The sequence below is a fragment of the Tympanuchus pallidicinctus genome, unplaced genomic scaffold (genome assembly GCF_026119805.1).
Source record: "Tympanuchus pallidicinctus isolate F22 unplaced genomic scaffold, pur_lepc_1.0 scaffold4, whole genome shotgun sequence".
NCBI classification, from domain to species: Eukaryota; Metazoa; Chordata; class Aves; order Galliformes; family Phasianidae; genus Tympanuchus; species Tympanuchus pallidicinctus.
The window spans coordinates 43,376,691-43,391,944 of record NW_026294758.1 but is presented as its reverse complement, the minus strand read 5'-3'; the positions used below and the strand labels follow the sequence as shown (position 1 = coordinate 43,391,944).

The 15,254-nt window shown below is 36.6% G+C and overlaps 1 protein-coding gene across 10 annotated transcripts in view; it reads right to left on the bottom strand.

Moving 5' to 3' along the window:
* Positions 1-15,254, bottom strand: part of MPDZ (multiple PDZ domain crumbs cell polarity complex component) — a 105,898-nt gene that overhangs the window by 24,990 nt on the left and 65,654 nt on the right. For 8 of the 10 annotated variants that reach the window (XM_052700733.1, XM_052700735.1, XM_052700736.1 and 5 more), the window contains 8 exons: positions 13,006-13,107; positions 12,067-12,159; positions 11,426-11,603; positions 9,278-9,388; positions 8,665-8,748; positions 2,904-3,066; positions 2,102-2,298; positions 90-181 (listed from right to left, as the gene is read on the bottom strand). In XM_052700733.1, the coding sequence (XP_052556693.1) occupies positions 90-181; positions 2,102-2,298; positions 2,904-3,066; positions 8,665-8,748; positions 9,278-9,388; positions 11,426-11,603; positions 12,067-12,159; positions 13,006-13,107 (1,020 nt within the window). The remainder of the gene's footprint in view (positions 1-89; positions 182-2,101; positions 2,299-2,903; positions 3,067-8,664; positions 8,749-9,277; positions 9,389-11,425; positions 11,604-12,066; positions 12,160-13,005; positions 13,108-15,254) is intronic. The other 2 variants (XM_052700739.1, XM_052700743.1) reach the window with 1 other exon arrangement.

The window sequence follows — 15,254 nt, the reverse complement described above, 5'->3', positions numbered from 1 at the left end:
CTTCCCAAAATTAAAAATAAAATAGAAGTACTATTGGTGTAAGAACCTGAATATATTAAAATGCTTTTTTTTTTTAAATAAGAACTTACCTGATGAAGATTATTTTCACTTTAGATGGAGCACATTTGATTATGAATGAAGCATTCTGGTGAGTCCTTCCATAGAGTATTTGCCCATTTATCTACATAGAAGAAAGCAATAATTATTTTTCAAATAAAAAATCTGAAATACCACATCATGGCTAAAGCAACAATTTTGTTACAATTTTGGAGTATATTGCGTCCTGCTCTCACTTCCTTTTTCAATAAAAAATTTATTGCAATTTCAATTAAGTTCAGTTTAATCAGCATTGGTGAGGCCACACCTTCAGTACTGTGTTCAATCTTGTGCCCTCACTGCAAGAAAGACATTGAGGCTCTGGCATGTGTCCAGAGAAAGGCAATGAAGCTGGTGAGGGGTCTGGAGCACACGCCTTATGAGCAACTGCTAAGGGAGCTGGGATTGTTCAGTCTGGAGAAGAAGAGGCTCAGGGGAGACCTTACGTCTCTCTACAACCACCTCAAGGGAGGCTGTAGTGAGCTGCGGGTCAGCCTGTTCTCTCATGTAACTGGTGATAGGACTGGAGGGAATGGCCTCAAGTTGCTCCAGATGAGATTCAGGCTGGATGTTAGGAAATACTGCTTTTCTGAAAGAAAAGTTAGGCAGTGGAATGGGCTGCCCGGGGAGGTGGTGGAGTCGCTGAACCTGGAGGTGTTCGAAGAACCTTTAGGTGCTGCGTTGAGGGACACGGTTTAGTGAGAACTCTTGGTGATGGGTGGATGGTTGGACTGGATGATCCCGTGGGTCTTTTCCAACCTTGGTGATTCTGTGATTCTAATTTTGATCTAACACTGTCACAATGCTAAAAATGTCATTCTCTGGATTACACTGTGTTGTCTTAGCACGTTATCTAGTTTCACTTTGTGACTGATGGAGCAATACAGTGAGGCCATGAGAAATTCTAACCAAAGTAAATAAATACATAAAGCCAACAACAAGATTACTACTATTTATTGAATCTCAGCTCTGAGCAATGTACCTTCTACAAAGAAACTAGAATGTTGGTGCGTTTATAATCTATAAACATTTGACCTCATAACTGCCATCTTCATTTGGCAGAAAAGACTCACTGAAAGCTCACGAAGTCCTTGAGATTCACGAGATTTAAGTGTGAACTTGCAGAATAAGGCCATAATTTCCTAACATTTTATTAACTGTGTTGGTCTCTGACTTTATACGAGAGCTGACTCAGACAGACGCATTTCTATGCGTTTTAAGGATACCATGCATTTGCAATACTAAGGTTTTAAAACTTTAAAAACTTTAACGGATTCAAGAGAACCGTCTAGCACACAACACTGGACTTATTGCAAATGACAAGCATGAGAGTAGATCCACAGTATCACAAATCCTCTGCATTCTCTCCCAGTCTTCCCCTGCCAGCCTATATGCCTTCAGTGTCATCCTCACACTTGGTGCTGGGAAGGAATGGAGGAACTGAACAATTTCCTCACTGTAGTGTTAGATGCTGCAACATAGCAGTTTTGATGTTACAAAAAAATGGTTCTGTGAGGGTAATGTTAACTATCACTACTAACCTGAGGAGAGCCACAGCAGAAAATATATCCACAAGCAAAATCAGTTGAATTGCAGTAACATAAACAACACATTCATAAACATACTGAGAATGTTACCTGCATATTAAGCTATTTGTTCTCTTCAAAAAGCCACTAGAATTGAGCCCAAATATGGCAAGAGAGTCCATGATACAAACAAATCCGTTTCTGTTACCCCTGATACCCCTTGATTTCTCTTTTATGTTACATGAGCTTTTTGGTATTCTCACACTTCTAGTGTGAGACAGGGAAATAATGAGAAACTCCGGAGCACTCCACAGATGGATTGCTTAAGGGCCTTTTGTTTTCTACAATTCACAATCTGTGATGCAGAAATTACTGTGTCCTCTATTCCAAGGTCCATTAAAGAACACCAGCGATGATCTAATATTCAGTGCATTTTAAGTCAATATGTTTTAGTTTCTATAAAAATCGCAAGAACTCACCTCTAGCAACTCATCTGCAATCTGTAACCTGCCGTCTTTGCCAGCTGCACCATTCGGATCAATTCCCACTATAAAGACACTCATCCTGGATCGGTCTTTGTTACCAGCAAGACTAAGTCCCAGACCTGTCCTTCCTTTTTCTAGCTCAATCATGTGCAGTTCGCCTGGTAGACTTCCATAGCGCTGTGAAATCTTTTCTACATGTAAAGGTATGGGAAACAAAGTTGAATTTGCATTACAGGCTCACAAACTAGTTGGAGAGTTAAGATTATTGTCCAATGGACAGTATCTGACAGTAAAATGTAAATTGGATGACAAAGTCACAACGGTACTCCACATTTTCATTCCAGCTAAGTCTTTGGTGATCTCTAGTTCTTTGTTTTCTTGCTAACTTGGGAAAACATTAAAACTTAAAGAAAAAAAGACTAAGCATATAAAAGCAATAATTCTTTACCCCAATAATACTTTTAGCTAACAGGAATCATAACATTACATATCACAGCCATCAGTTACTTACAGTAACTGAAATTCTGCAAGTAGTCCTGAGTATGAAATTGACTTTGTATGTATGAAAGTGACTTTGGACCATGGAGAAACACAACGATTGATATGTAATTTAGAAGAATCATTTTTGTGTTTCACTATGTGCCTCTGACAACCACAAGTGAAAGCTGACAGCAACACTTAAGACTCAAAAAAACTCATGAGAATGAAGTAGTTCAGACTGGATACCTTGTATCTTTTCTGACAATACTATTTCAGCAATAAATATTTGAAAAATTATCATGAAAGATAAGCTTACTCCAGCTGTAACCAAACTCATCATCCTTCTCTACATCTTCTAAAACTTGGCTGGATGATGACTGTGGAACATCACAGCTTATTCCTGAAAACGCAGAAGGAGGAGGCAGAGGCAGGTTACAAGATGAAGTCTTTTCTGGCTCTGAATCTGATTGACTGAAAGCCTGTGGAGAATAAGAAAAATGTAATGGCTAAGCAAATGCAGACTTATGTGTACAGCAAGACAGCATACAAAAACATCAAAAAGGCATTGACTATGGCTTTGAAATTTAAATACCAAGTAGCTGGAGCTCTAAATGTGTAATACAGCACAGAAAAGCTGCAAGAGATCAAAGATAGAAACAAGCACTAGGCAAGGTAAGAGATAACCTCACTCCAAAATGAATTCAGAAGCAAACAGAACAGACAATTAAAGCCCAATTCAGTAAAGTTTTATGTGCCACTTTATAGGTCAGAAAAAAGTAGCCTGTGCAGCTTGACCTTGAATGTCTCCAGAGATGAGGCCTCCACTGCAACCCTGAGGAATCTGTTTCAGTGCTTCACTACCCTTACTGTAAAAAACTTATTCCTTATATCCAATCTAAATCTCTCATCTTTTAGTGGGAAACCATTTATTTCTCCTTCTGCTGTCACCACAGACCCTGCTAAAGAGTTTGTGCCCTTCTTTCTTGTAGCCTCTTAGATACTCAAAGACCACTATCAGGTCTCCCTGGAGCATTGTCTTTTCCAGGCTGAACAGCCCCAGCTCTTTCAGCCTATCCTCACAGGGGTGGTGAAGTTATATAATTATTCTCAAGTTATCCATGCCCATCAGCTGTTGGTAAGTGTATTTTCAAGAAAGTGTTCAGTACTAGCTTCATAGCTCTATTCTTGTAATTTCAGTTTTCACTGTCCTCCGATACAAAGCTTGAAAATAACATCACAGATAATGTCTACAGAAGCCAGAAGCACTGAAATGCTTTATCAGAGCTCAAAGAAACAGAATAACAACATAAACCTTGGACAACTTTAATACACTTTCAAATTAAGGTGTTGAAAAGACTGGAAAGTTAACAACTTTGTGACACTGAGATTTAAGAAAGATTTAAGAATGTTACAAAGGCATCCATGCCAACAGTTTAGATTTAAATTTCATTAAAAATGCCATGCCTGTGCTTGAAAGCCAAGGCATTCTAAGGCAGTGCATTACAGAAATATTTACAATTTTTGCAAATTATACTCTAAAACATAAGCCTCAGTTGATGCAGCAAAATTAAAACAAAGAAATTTTTTATCTATCAGAATGACAGAATGGTGAAAAGAAAATGCCAGTCATTAACAGCAAAAGTGCTTTTTTCTAATGAAAAGTTCATGTATCCAACATAGAGAAAAATTGGTGACAGTCTTCTACCTCAGCAGAGCTGAAAACCAGAGATGAAAAAGAGAGGAGTTTCAGATGCATTGTAAATTTTTCTTTGTGAAGAGATGAAGGAAAAGGCTAAGAAGGATGTTACTATGCAATTCAGACACAGGGGACCACCTTCTGCCTTCTAAACTCAGCCTGTTACACATGTGTCTCTAACAGCTGGAGCTGGCCCCTCAGCACACATAAGACTTTTGCTCTCTGAATCAGGCCACACACACACGAAAAACTAAAATGCTTTAACTCATGAAATACTTGTTATGTGCCATAGCACAGTATTTCATATTACGTTATTCAAAATGCAAAGCATCACACGGTACACAAACCCATTTGGCTATCAGGGTCACTGATCACAGCCAAGCAAATAATAAAAATGGCAGTTGGAGCGGTATCACTTTCAACAGAGGAGGCACAGGTGGAGGAATAAGCAGGATTCTGGAAGGCATCACAGGACATGTACAAATGCACAGCACACACAGTATCACCTGCTCACTAGAAACAAGACAAACCTTGAATGGTGTGGGAGCAAAAGGGTTAGTTGGGGAACAACGGAAGGTAACCCTAATTGGATTCGATACCTCCTATAGCAACAGAAAACAGCAACCCATATGTTACAGTACCTTTGGCAACATGTAGTGTTACTAACGAACAACTCAATTTCATTACTAACTGCTGCAAATGTATTAAATCAACAAAACAAACTATTCAAGGAGTTGTTAAGGGCCTTGCTTTTGCGAGCTTTCTTACTGAACACAAACCTGTAAGCAGCTGACAGAGATGACAAAAAAGCATTCTTATCTCAGTGCATAAACTACAAAAACAGTTTTTTCTCTAAATACAGACACTTTTTTCAGAAATGTTTTTGAAAATACAGAAAACACAAGCCATCATTTATTATTCCACTCCCACTGGAACAAATAGAGATTTCAAAAACGTACATGCAATTATATATCACATATCATAGAAATTCATTTTACATTTGAGAGAGCCAACAGACTGCAACGTGGAAAAATAAGAGGATAGTGTCACTCCCAGTCACTTACTGTTTTAAATCAGAAATGCATGCACAAATGAATTAAACCTTTATTTATTACTGTGTTAGGTTAATTTTGTCTCCAACATGAATAACATGCTGTAAGCACTAATCTGAAAAAAAAAAAAAAAAAAAATCCAACTTTTTTCAGATTTTCAAAGATGTAGGTATCTTGTCCATGGTACACTAAAAGAATTTTCAACAAGAAAAGTGAAAGTATTTTTAGCACCATTAAACAAAGCAGCCAATACTTCTTGGGCTTTCATCGGGGGAAAAAGAAGAGACAGCAAAGATGCCATAGCAAAATACATAGCAGCAAAACACTATACACTGATGACAGATTTTCACTCTGGTAGAGTTTTTAAACAAACCTCACAGGAACTGATTTTCTAATTGAGAACTTGCTCCTTTGATAGCTTTGATTAATTCAAATTTGGTAATTACAGTTAATGGACCTGGCTTTTCTTATCCAAAAACTTTTCTCCTCTTGTATATGCATGCATGTATGTGTCTGGGCCATTTTAATTCACTACACAGAATTTCCATCTTCATCAGCACAGTATTTTATACAAATACAGTACAGAAGAATTTAAATTCAGAGACATACTAATGGCAAAAAAAGCACACGTATCATGTTTGGTGAGTCAAAAGCAGATAGTTAATCATCATCCAACCTTGTTAGCGATGAACTGAGAAGAATCAGCAAATGGGTTAGTGCTGCTGAAGATAGTTGGCCTACAGAAAAGATAGTTCTGCGGGAAAGGCAGGGAAGAGTTCTAAAAGAAAAACATAACAGAAACTGAACAAAAACATTTTTAAGTGAACCCTCTGTGACTCATTAAAAAAAACGTATTTATTTTGTAGTTTGTGCTAACCAAGCAAGATCTTACTAATATACTGCTGTACAGACACATAAAGGTAGATAAACTGCATTTGCTCTGTATTTTCAACTTGTATGCTCAAGATGATCAGCTATGATTAGCAGAGATCAGAGGAAAATATTGATCCTCCAATGTGTTCTAGCCCACAAAATCCATGCAGTGTAGTATTCAGTAGCATAAACAATGTAACATTTACTTGCTGTGGCATTTGTACAATTTTGCCTAGGTATCTCAGTATATGGGATAAACTTCCACCTCAGTTACTTAATCATAGAGTTGCGAATTCCTAGATGAGAATAAATGCAATTTGTATTAAATAACACAGTATAAATCTAGGACAAGTTTTATTTTGCAAACCACGCAAATTCTCGCTATTTGATTTATGTATCAAGGTAATGTATTCACAGCGCCCTTTGCAAAATATAAGGCTTAGTAATATTAGACATCTCTGACTTTACACCTCACTTTGCATCTGTGCGGATGTGTGATTTACTGACTTGTACTGTAACAAGTTGGTCTTCTTGTTAAACAATACAAGGTAAGGTGGTTACTTATTTAACAAACTAAATCATTTCCTATGTCAATAAAATCAAAGGATGTAACTTCATCACTTATACTCCCTATGCAGTTCTAGTATTATATTCTACTTTAAGATCAGAAAGAGAAAACAGTCCAATGTGTACTTAAAAGTAATTTCTATAATAGGTGCATCCATCTGTTTGTGGTCTAAATAACTGGTTGCTATAAGCTTCATGTTGCTGGAAAAAAGAAATGTACTAAAGGGAATGTGAAAGGCTTGCAGCAACAACTAACAGTTGAACATCATGGTAATTTAATCCAGATATATGTTGCAGTTACAAAATTTTCTTAAAGTACATAGATCTGTTCACCATTTCTAAAAATATTCTTCTAAGCATTTATCCTCAAATATTACTTTGCAAAGCAAAATGTAATGTAATTTGATAAGACAGCACATCTTGGTTCTACAGTGTCTTCAGCACAGAGAAGGTACAGATCTGTATGAACAAGCTCTCTTCATTGACAAGCCCCTCACAGTAAAAAAGCAGTTGCCCTACAGTAAATTATTTTCTGTTTATACGTGTAACTCACACTTAGATGTCATCTTTTGTAAAGAGAAGTTTGGGAAGAATAATTTATCAGTGCAATGGTTCTATTACAGTTTCAACATTACATCAGCCACTGCAAAGAATTATCAACTGTATCTTTTTTAATTTTATGCAGCTAAAATAAATATAAAAGCTTTGTTTTCAAACACCAGTCTTAGTAAAACAGGAAACAGATTAGCCACAATAATTCAAAATTATGCCTTTTATATCTTTTTCATGATGACAGAGCACCTAAAATATAACTGCTAGTTCTAATTCTAATCTATGCAACTGTGTTGTATTAATTGTATTGACTGCTCACAAGGATAAAATTTGGAGCACTTGAGTTTGTCTACACAGTTACATTTTAAATAATGCACATAAAGCATGTCTTCTTCCACAGTGTACAGCAAGTAAAACACATACTAAAATAACAAATACTTTTCCTTTTTTTTTTTTTTTTCAAAATAAGACAAAAGATAACAGGATAAATGATTTTTTTTTTTTTTTTTTTTTTTTTGTAATTAGTGTTCTGCTTATTAATATACCCAGGATGCTGAGATATCAGATGTGAATACTGTAAAGCATAATGCTGTAACATAACAGAATGGCGGGGACCATAATCAAGGTGACAGATTAACTCTTACTAAGAAGTACACACTGCAGGATAAATATGAAACAGATTTCATAGATAATTGCTGGCAAGCAAAATTACTGAATTAGCTTCTCACAATCCACTTGCACTATTTTAGACACTCTACAATCTGCTTCAGACCTCTTTAACTTCTACAGCAACCTAAATGAAATAAGAAAAAACAAAAAGGGACAAATATGACTCACTACCAACATCACTTGAAAATGACTGCCTTACAGCACTGTATTAAATATAGTTGCTGTGTGCAGGCAGTTAGCTATCTGGGTAACTGCGCATGAATGAAGGCAGGAAATTTCTTTTAAGATCTTATTATGAAGTACAGATGCACGTTTCAGCGATGAAGACAGTAAGTATAATGCTTTTAACAAAAGATCACAATGCAAAGCCTGTGTACAGCAGAGAGTGTTTGCAATGTTTCTGCTCACAGAGAAACAAAGGTTTGTTAATAAACATTCAAGAAACAACCAACAAAGAAAAAAACAAATAAATAACTGCAATAAAAAACAGAGCATTCTCTAAACACGAAAAGTGGTGATAAAGTAATGGCATAGCTCCCAACCCAAACAATGGCCTAAACATTCAGCGGTGGCCATTTCGTTCACATCACAGCAAATGCAAAAGCCTTACTTTAATATCTTGAGTATCAGTAGTCAACATTCAACAGATCTTTTTCATGCAACTTTACCTTAGATGACTGACGATAAAATGGGTTAGTAGTTTTCTGCTCACAGAGAGCAGAAGCTGATGAAAGCCTATAAAGAGACTCTGGCTGGGGAACAAGAGTTGTGAGACAACTAGTAAATAAACATGCAACTTACACAGACTCTCTACAAAGAGGAATTTTAGTTTCTAGTGATGAAATCAACTATATTAAAGTTTATCAGCTTTTGTCTGCAATGTCCATGCAGCTTAGTGACAGAAACCTTCCGTGTACTTCTATGTCCTTTTATTAATGTCCAATGAATATTTTAACAGATGTTGTATTTCTGCATGCGCTCCTCTGACATGCTGTCAATCTCTAAGAGTTGATTTTAGTTAAGATTCCTACTCTGCCCCCCAACAAATTATCATTCTTGAGGCTTTTCAAAATAGTTTGAGGGCGGCGTGCTGGAGGGCAATTCCAAATCCAAATCGATTTCATTCTAAATGGAAATAATATTTAAATCAAATCTCTGTTCCTGAAATAGCTAAGATGGAACTTTCAGGATTAAATATCCCACTCCCAAACACCACCACCTTGAACATTGAATTCATCTATTACTACATATCATATATCTTTTCATATTTTTTATGCTTACCCTTGGTCTGCTTATAATGCTCTGTACCATAAAGACTACAGGATTGCCTGCCTTCCGTATGGCTTCCACAGCTTGTTCATGGCTGGCATCTCTGAGGTCAATTCCATCCACCTGTAATTGGAAGGCCTCATCTTAGCATTACAAGAAGCTACAAGAGTCATGAAACAGCTCTGGGTTCCGATCAGAGAACTTTTAAGTAAAACTTAAGCCCAAATCCCTGCTATTAATGGAAAGGTTTCTAACAACTTCACCTCATGTCCCTTACACATGGGCTTGAGGTTTCCAAGATCAGTGAAATGACATCAAATATATGTTCTCCATGGTTTAAAACAAAAGGGAGGAGAAGGGAAGAATTTCAGCAATCATGGTTCAGGCTTGTTACGCTTTCCCTCAGGCAAGGTAATAAAAGAAACACAGTACTATGAACAGAGTGGCAGTATTTGTTAAATACCACTTTCAATAAATTCTATCTGACAACAACCTATTTTCCCAGTACCTAATAAGATTTACAAACTGAAAGTTTTAAGCGCCAGAAACTTTCATTATGAGGCATTATGTCGGAATTGCATAATAGCATATTTTTTTCTTTTCAGCCTTTTTTTTTTTATTTTATTTTTTTAAATGATCATTAACACCACCACTAATGTAAAAATGTGTTCAGCTGTAAGACATTTCACTAGAAGCTAAATTTTCAGGTCAGAGCTAAAGAGCCATTTCTCTTTAAAATGTTTGTTTGGTCTTTCTTTTCTTGTTTTCAGATGTATCGTTGTGGATAACAGTTTTGCCATCCAGCTAAGAATATGTTATGGTAAAGTTAGCATCAGTAAAGCATTCTCATGATGACCATTAGCTAGAAGCTAATGCAGATAGATCTTTTGTTAGTGGCAATTTTTGCACAAAAAATGGTACACACTGAGAATTACTCCTGCCTCTAACTAACACTATCTTGAAAACATAGAGAAAGAAAAAAGAAAGAGAAAATATTCTAAACCCGTGAGAAATTAGAAGCATCACTACAGATCTGCAATTTTCCATGTCTGAAATAGTACATGCACTGGTAGAAAGGAAAGCCTAAAAAACGCCTCAACTCAAAAAAATGAAACCATCCATTCACAAACAGCTGCATGAATACACTACGTACTAATTTTGCTCACCCACATCACATTCTACAAGTACCATTCTCAGAGACAATTACTGCATTCATAAAACTCCAGATAGTCAGTTACAAGGAATAATGATTAATTTTGTGGCCACCAAGTAAAATACCACTTCCTAACTTGTTTCATACTAAAAAAAATCTTCCATCTTGTCCTATGTTCCTGTATTATTTCAATATTTCTTGTTTGGATCTAGTAGCAGCCACATATCACTAGTCTTAATATGAGTGGGTAAGAAATGCAGTCCAGTCCAAGTGAAATGTTAATGTCTCTATCGCCCTCGTTCTTTATGATAGATGGTCAGCTGACATCCATCATGGTGAAAAGGAGTGTAGCTCCCAAAGGCCCTGGACACATGTTAATGTCTAATTTACTGATAACTATTGCAGAAAAGACTCTTCAAAATTATTGAGCAGGAATGCAGAAATCATTGCATAAGCAGGGACTATGTAAGCAGGAGAAGATGAATCTAGATGAACTCTTCTCTGCAACACCGCATAAACACAATACTCTCAATTTCCCTGCAATATCTCTGTATCAAATTCATCTTTCTGCATGTCATCAGGAAGAAAACAGTGTCTTCCCTAACTCCTGAAAAGCACAAGAAGGTTGAGGCCTGTGTAAGACTTTAGAGGGAGATAAATTATAGCATTTATTTTAATGATATTTTGTTCTTTGGACATCTGATGCTATCCAGTATGCAAACGTAAAACTTTCTAGCTTACCAAACTTCTTCCTACACGTTCTATGAAATGTAGGTGGAACTACCAGCTTTGTACCCCTACTCACACAGCCAGCCGTTCATGCTTCAGGTTGTAAACACAACTTCAAACTGTCGGCACATAAATATCAGTAGATGGCGCTGCTGTGTTTGTAAAGCTCAAGCAGCGCCAGCTGGATGAATTGCAGTGGTCAGACCAGGAGCAAACACCTATTTCAGCGACTCTTGAGACGCTGGGGGTACTGCAACTGAAAGGCACTTGGCTGGTACCTCGACAATCCGATCTCCAGTTTTCAGTGTCCCATTTTTGCCAGCTGGGCTGTCTTCCAGGATATGTTTGATAAAGATCCCTCTCATCACTTCCCCACTGCTCAGGCGGCTCCCCATCCCTCGTCCTCCAACAATGCTGATCCCCAATGACTTGCCAGGCTCTCTCCAAAGTTCAACCCTGTTGTGATAAAAAAAGGAGCAAAATAAATGAAGCCTAAAATATGACAGTGCCAACCACTGAAGAACCCCAGATTGGCATGATCATTTAAAAATATTCATGAATAACTTCAACTTTTTTTCAATGAGAGTTATCTATTTTATCTATTTGGTTGCTCAGAAAGTTGTAACTGCTATTGCTTCCATTTACTTTGGCTTCTAATTAAAACTCCTCTTCAACTCCTCATATTGGCTTGCAAACAGTAAGCCTATAAAGATAAATTTAACAAAACAATTAAATAACCATTAGATTGCAGAGATTTAGCCAAATGGCAGTATGAAAATCAGAAGTGAATTACATCTGTGATGCACAATACACACTAACTGCAGTACTTCTATTTTCTTCTTTCTTTTAAACTGTATCAGAGGTTTCAAAATTTTTGGATTTCAGATTAGATTATCTATTGTGCAAGATCTATACTTACTTTCTGGGCTGGTTCCAGTTACTGAAAGATGCATTTTGAAGTTCACTTTCTTCTCCTTCCCCCTCTTCACGCTCTGGAAGCTCTGGGACTTCCCTGATTTAACAGGAACATGAAATTTATTTTGAAAAATCCAAACAATTACTGTATTCGTATGCAAAAATTCAGGTACTGGACACTGTCAGCACTGTACTTCTACCAAAAATCTACTTTTACTAGAATTCCAATCAGTACCTAGAATTTCCTTATGAGAAACCTGTTAGAAAACATACAGTACACAGGGATTCCCAAAGCATTTATCTCTATTATGAAGTTCTATCAATCAGTCAACAACTGCAGAATCTGTATGTTGAAACTAGAACTAAATCAAAGCTGAATTAATTACTGTTAATACTCAACAATTAATCATTAATTATTATTATTACTTTTTACAAAATAATAAGACCAGAATTCAAAAGCTGATATTGCTTTTGGATACTAGACACTGAATATTTTGGCTTGTAACAAATGAATTTTTAAAAGCAACAAAAACAACAGCAAAATTAGTTCTCTGCAGTATATATTTTGGATAGAATATCAATGTCAAATTCTCAGGCCAGAAGCACTGAGTACCTGTGGCAATACCTAAGTCAAATTGCACTGCATTTAAAAGAAATTTAGGACTGAACAGCACACAGACTCTTTACAGGAAGAAACAAATACCGGTAAAACAGTCTATTTAATAGTCAGAAAAATTTGCTAGCCAAAGCCAAAACTCTGTCGTGAGCAACTTTTTATTTAAATGGTGGCTAGTCTGAAAGAAAATCACCATCTTTCAGCTCTAAATATAAAATAAAATATAAATTATGAAATAAAATTTAGCATCTGGAATTAAGCAAAGTGTATACAAAGAGTTAGATCTGAGATTTCTACAGGAGAAAACAAAAGGTCTTTTGAACTCACAGAACAGACTGTGAGGAAGAAAATGCTGTCACATCTTCCTCTGGCTCTCGCTTCAAATAGGTTCTGTACTTCGGTAAGTTTTCTGCTGTCACATATGTAATACTGCAATAAAACAGACAAGATTGTAGTATGAGGACTTCCAGTCAAATCTTTGCTGGGTGTGAAGAATGGATATGAGGAAATTACTAAAGATCACTTAATGTATGCATTGATTTCAAAATCACCAAAACTGCTATGTTGAAAATAAAGAATTACTAGTTTTTGTGCCTTGTGAAAAATAAGCATATGTGATCAAATTAGACAGCTGAACTCTCTTGATTCTATCAAGAGTTACTACATTTAAGCAAATGGTGTTTTAAGAGCAATAGGTATGTAACAGAGATAATTCTGTTTCAGTCAAAACAGATGCCTCGTGCAAAGATAAATAATAAAAGATTTGTGAAGAATGAAGTATCATTGCCATTATTTGAATATGCTGTTTGAATATGCTTCTGGAAGCTAGTTTGCAGAAGATTTTTTGCTTTCAAAAGAGGTTCTCTAGGTGTTTTAGGTTTCCATACTTTTAGTTAAAAATACTGCATGGGTTTGGACATATAAATGTGCTATAACACATCAGGTAACCTGCAGGGTGTAATCCTCTGCCTAACTCCTTCCTCCACATCACCATGCACATCCAGTCAGCTCGATAGTCAGTCGTGTTCTATCAGCCAAATGACATGCAGACTTCTGAAGCCCTGCTATAACTCAGCCAGGTTTGAATGCCAGAAAGAGAAATGGCACGAGAGACTGTTGAGGCAGGGACAAAGAAAAAGATTAAGGCATGAAAAATCTCTCTGAAAAAATTTCCTCTGTGGGTAAAGGGTAAAGGGACACTATGAACTAAACAGACCTATTCAAACAAAGGACATAGCCCTGCTATAACCAGGCTTTGTCATGTCCCACTAAGCTGCTGTCCCACAAGCAGCTTAGCTATCAGACCAAAGTATGACAAGATCTAAGTCTGATGGAAAAAGAATACATTCACAAAAGGATGTCCTACCGTCCACAATATGGATGCTTAAAAGGAACAATTCTCTAATTCTTCTGAATGAAATTTCTAAATTGTCTGTACTATCACTTGCTCCTTTTCTCCTTCTATTAATCGATTAATTTATCTGCCTTGGCTTTATTTTTTTCAAGTGATATGCACTTGACAGAAAGTGTATTTTCATTCTGAAATGCTGAGGAGTGTACATTCAGTGGAAAACAAGCATTCAGTGGAAGATTACTGATTATCTGAGTTCCCTGAGCAGAAAGAAAGAAGCAAGACATAGAACAGTTATTCCATGAAGTCTAGCAGTGAAATGGAGAGGAAAGGGGGAAAAGAATAGGAATTACTATTTCAGAAGTTCTTTGATTTCTGCAAATAATCACAACTACTTCTCAGCCATCTCCAACTCTAGATGTGAGAAGTTACAGCAACGTACAAATACTATAGTCACAAAACTCCCACAGGGCAAATGCTGCTGTGGAAGCTCTATCTTAGTAAGCCCGTAAGAATCCTCTGCCACTATAAAAGCCAAAACATATGGAAGCTGTGTTTCAGTGAAAGAAAATGAGTCACTAATCCATTTACATTCATCATTTTCAACCCAATCAAATTTAACGAATTTTACTCTACAAAAATAAGTAGGAAATAATGTACTTTCCCTTGAAAGGCAGCTGCATTAAAGAAACTAGAATTGCAAGCAGTGTTTGTACTATTTAGAACATCTGGGCAATCTTTTTGACACAAAACGCAGTAAGAAGCTGTTGTTCACAGTACAGACAGGAGAATGGAGAGTCCCTAAAAAGGAATTATAAACGTCCAGATTAAGTGCAATGCAGACAGCAGGGAGTGATCATCAATTACACACAGTACGAAATTTTACATCTCTTGTCCAACCCTTTTGCACAGGGAGCACAAAGCAAAATTGTGCAAGTTCCTAAAGTCAAAAGGTAGTAAAGGTTGTTACTTTCTATTTTGGTGCAACATCAGCATTACGGGTCAGCTAACAGAGTGAGTAAACCAGATGTGCTACAACTTCCAGGATACCTTGTTGATTTTAATTACTTGAATAACTAACTAACTTATCCTGGGTCATTCTGAAAGTGCAGCTTAAAGGATGCTCTCAAACATCCTTACACGCTACTTACAAACATCTCGTAAAAAATCTCTTAGGTAGGTAAGCTTCTATTTCTTCATAGCTTCACAAGTGCTATGAAACAGG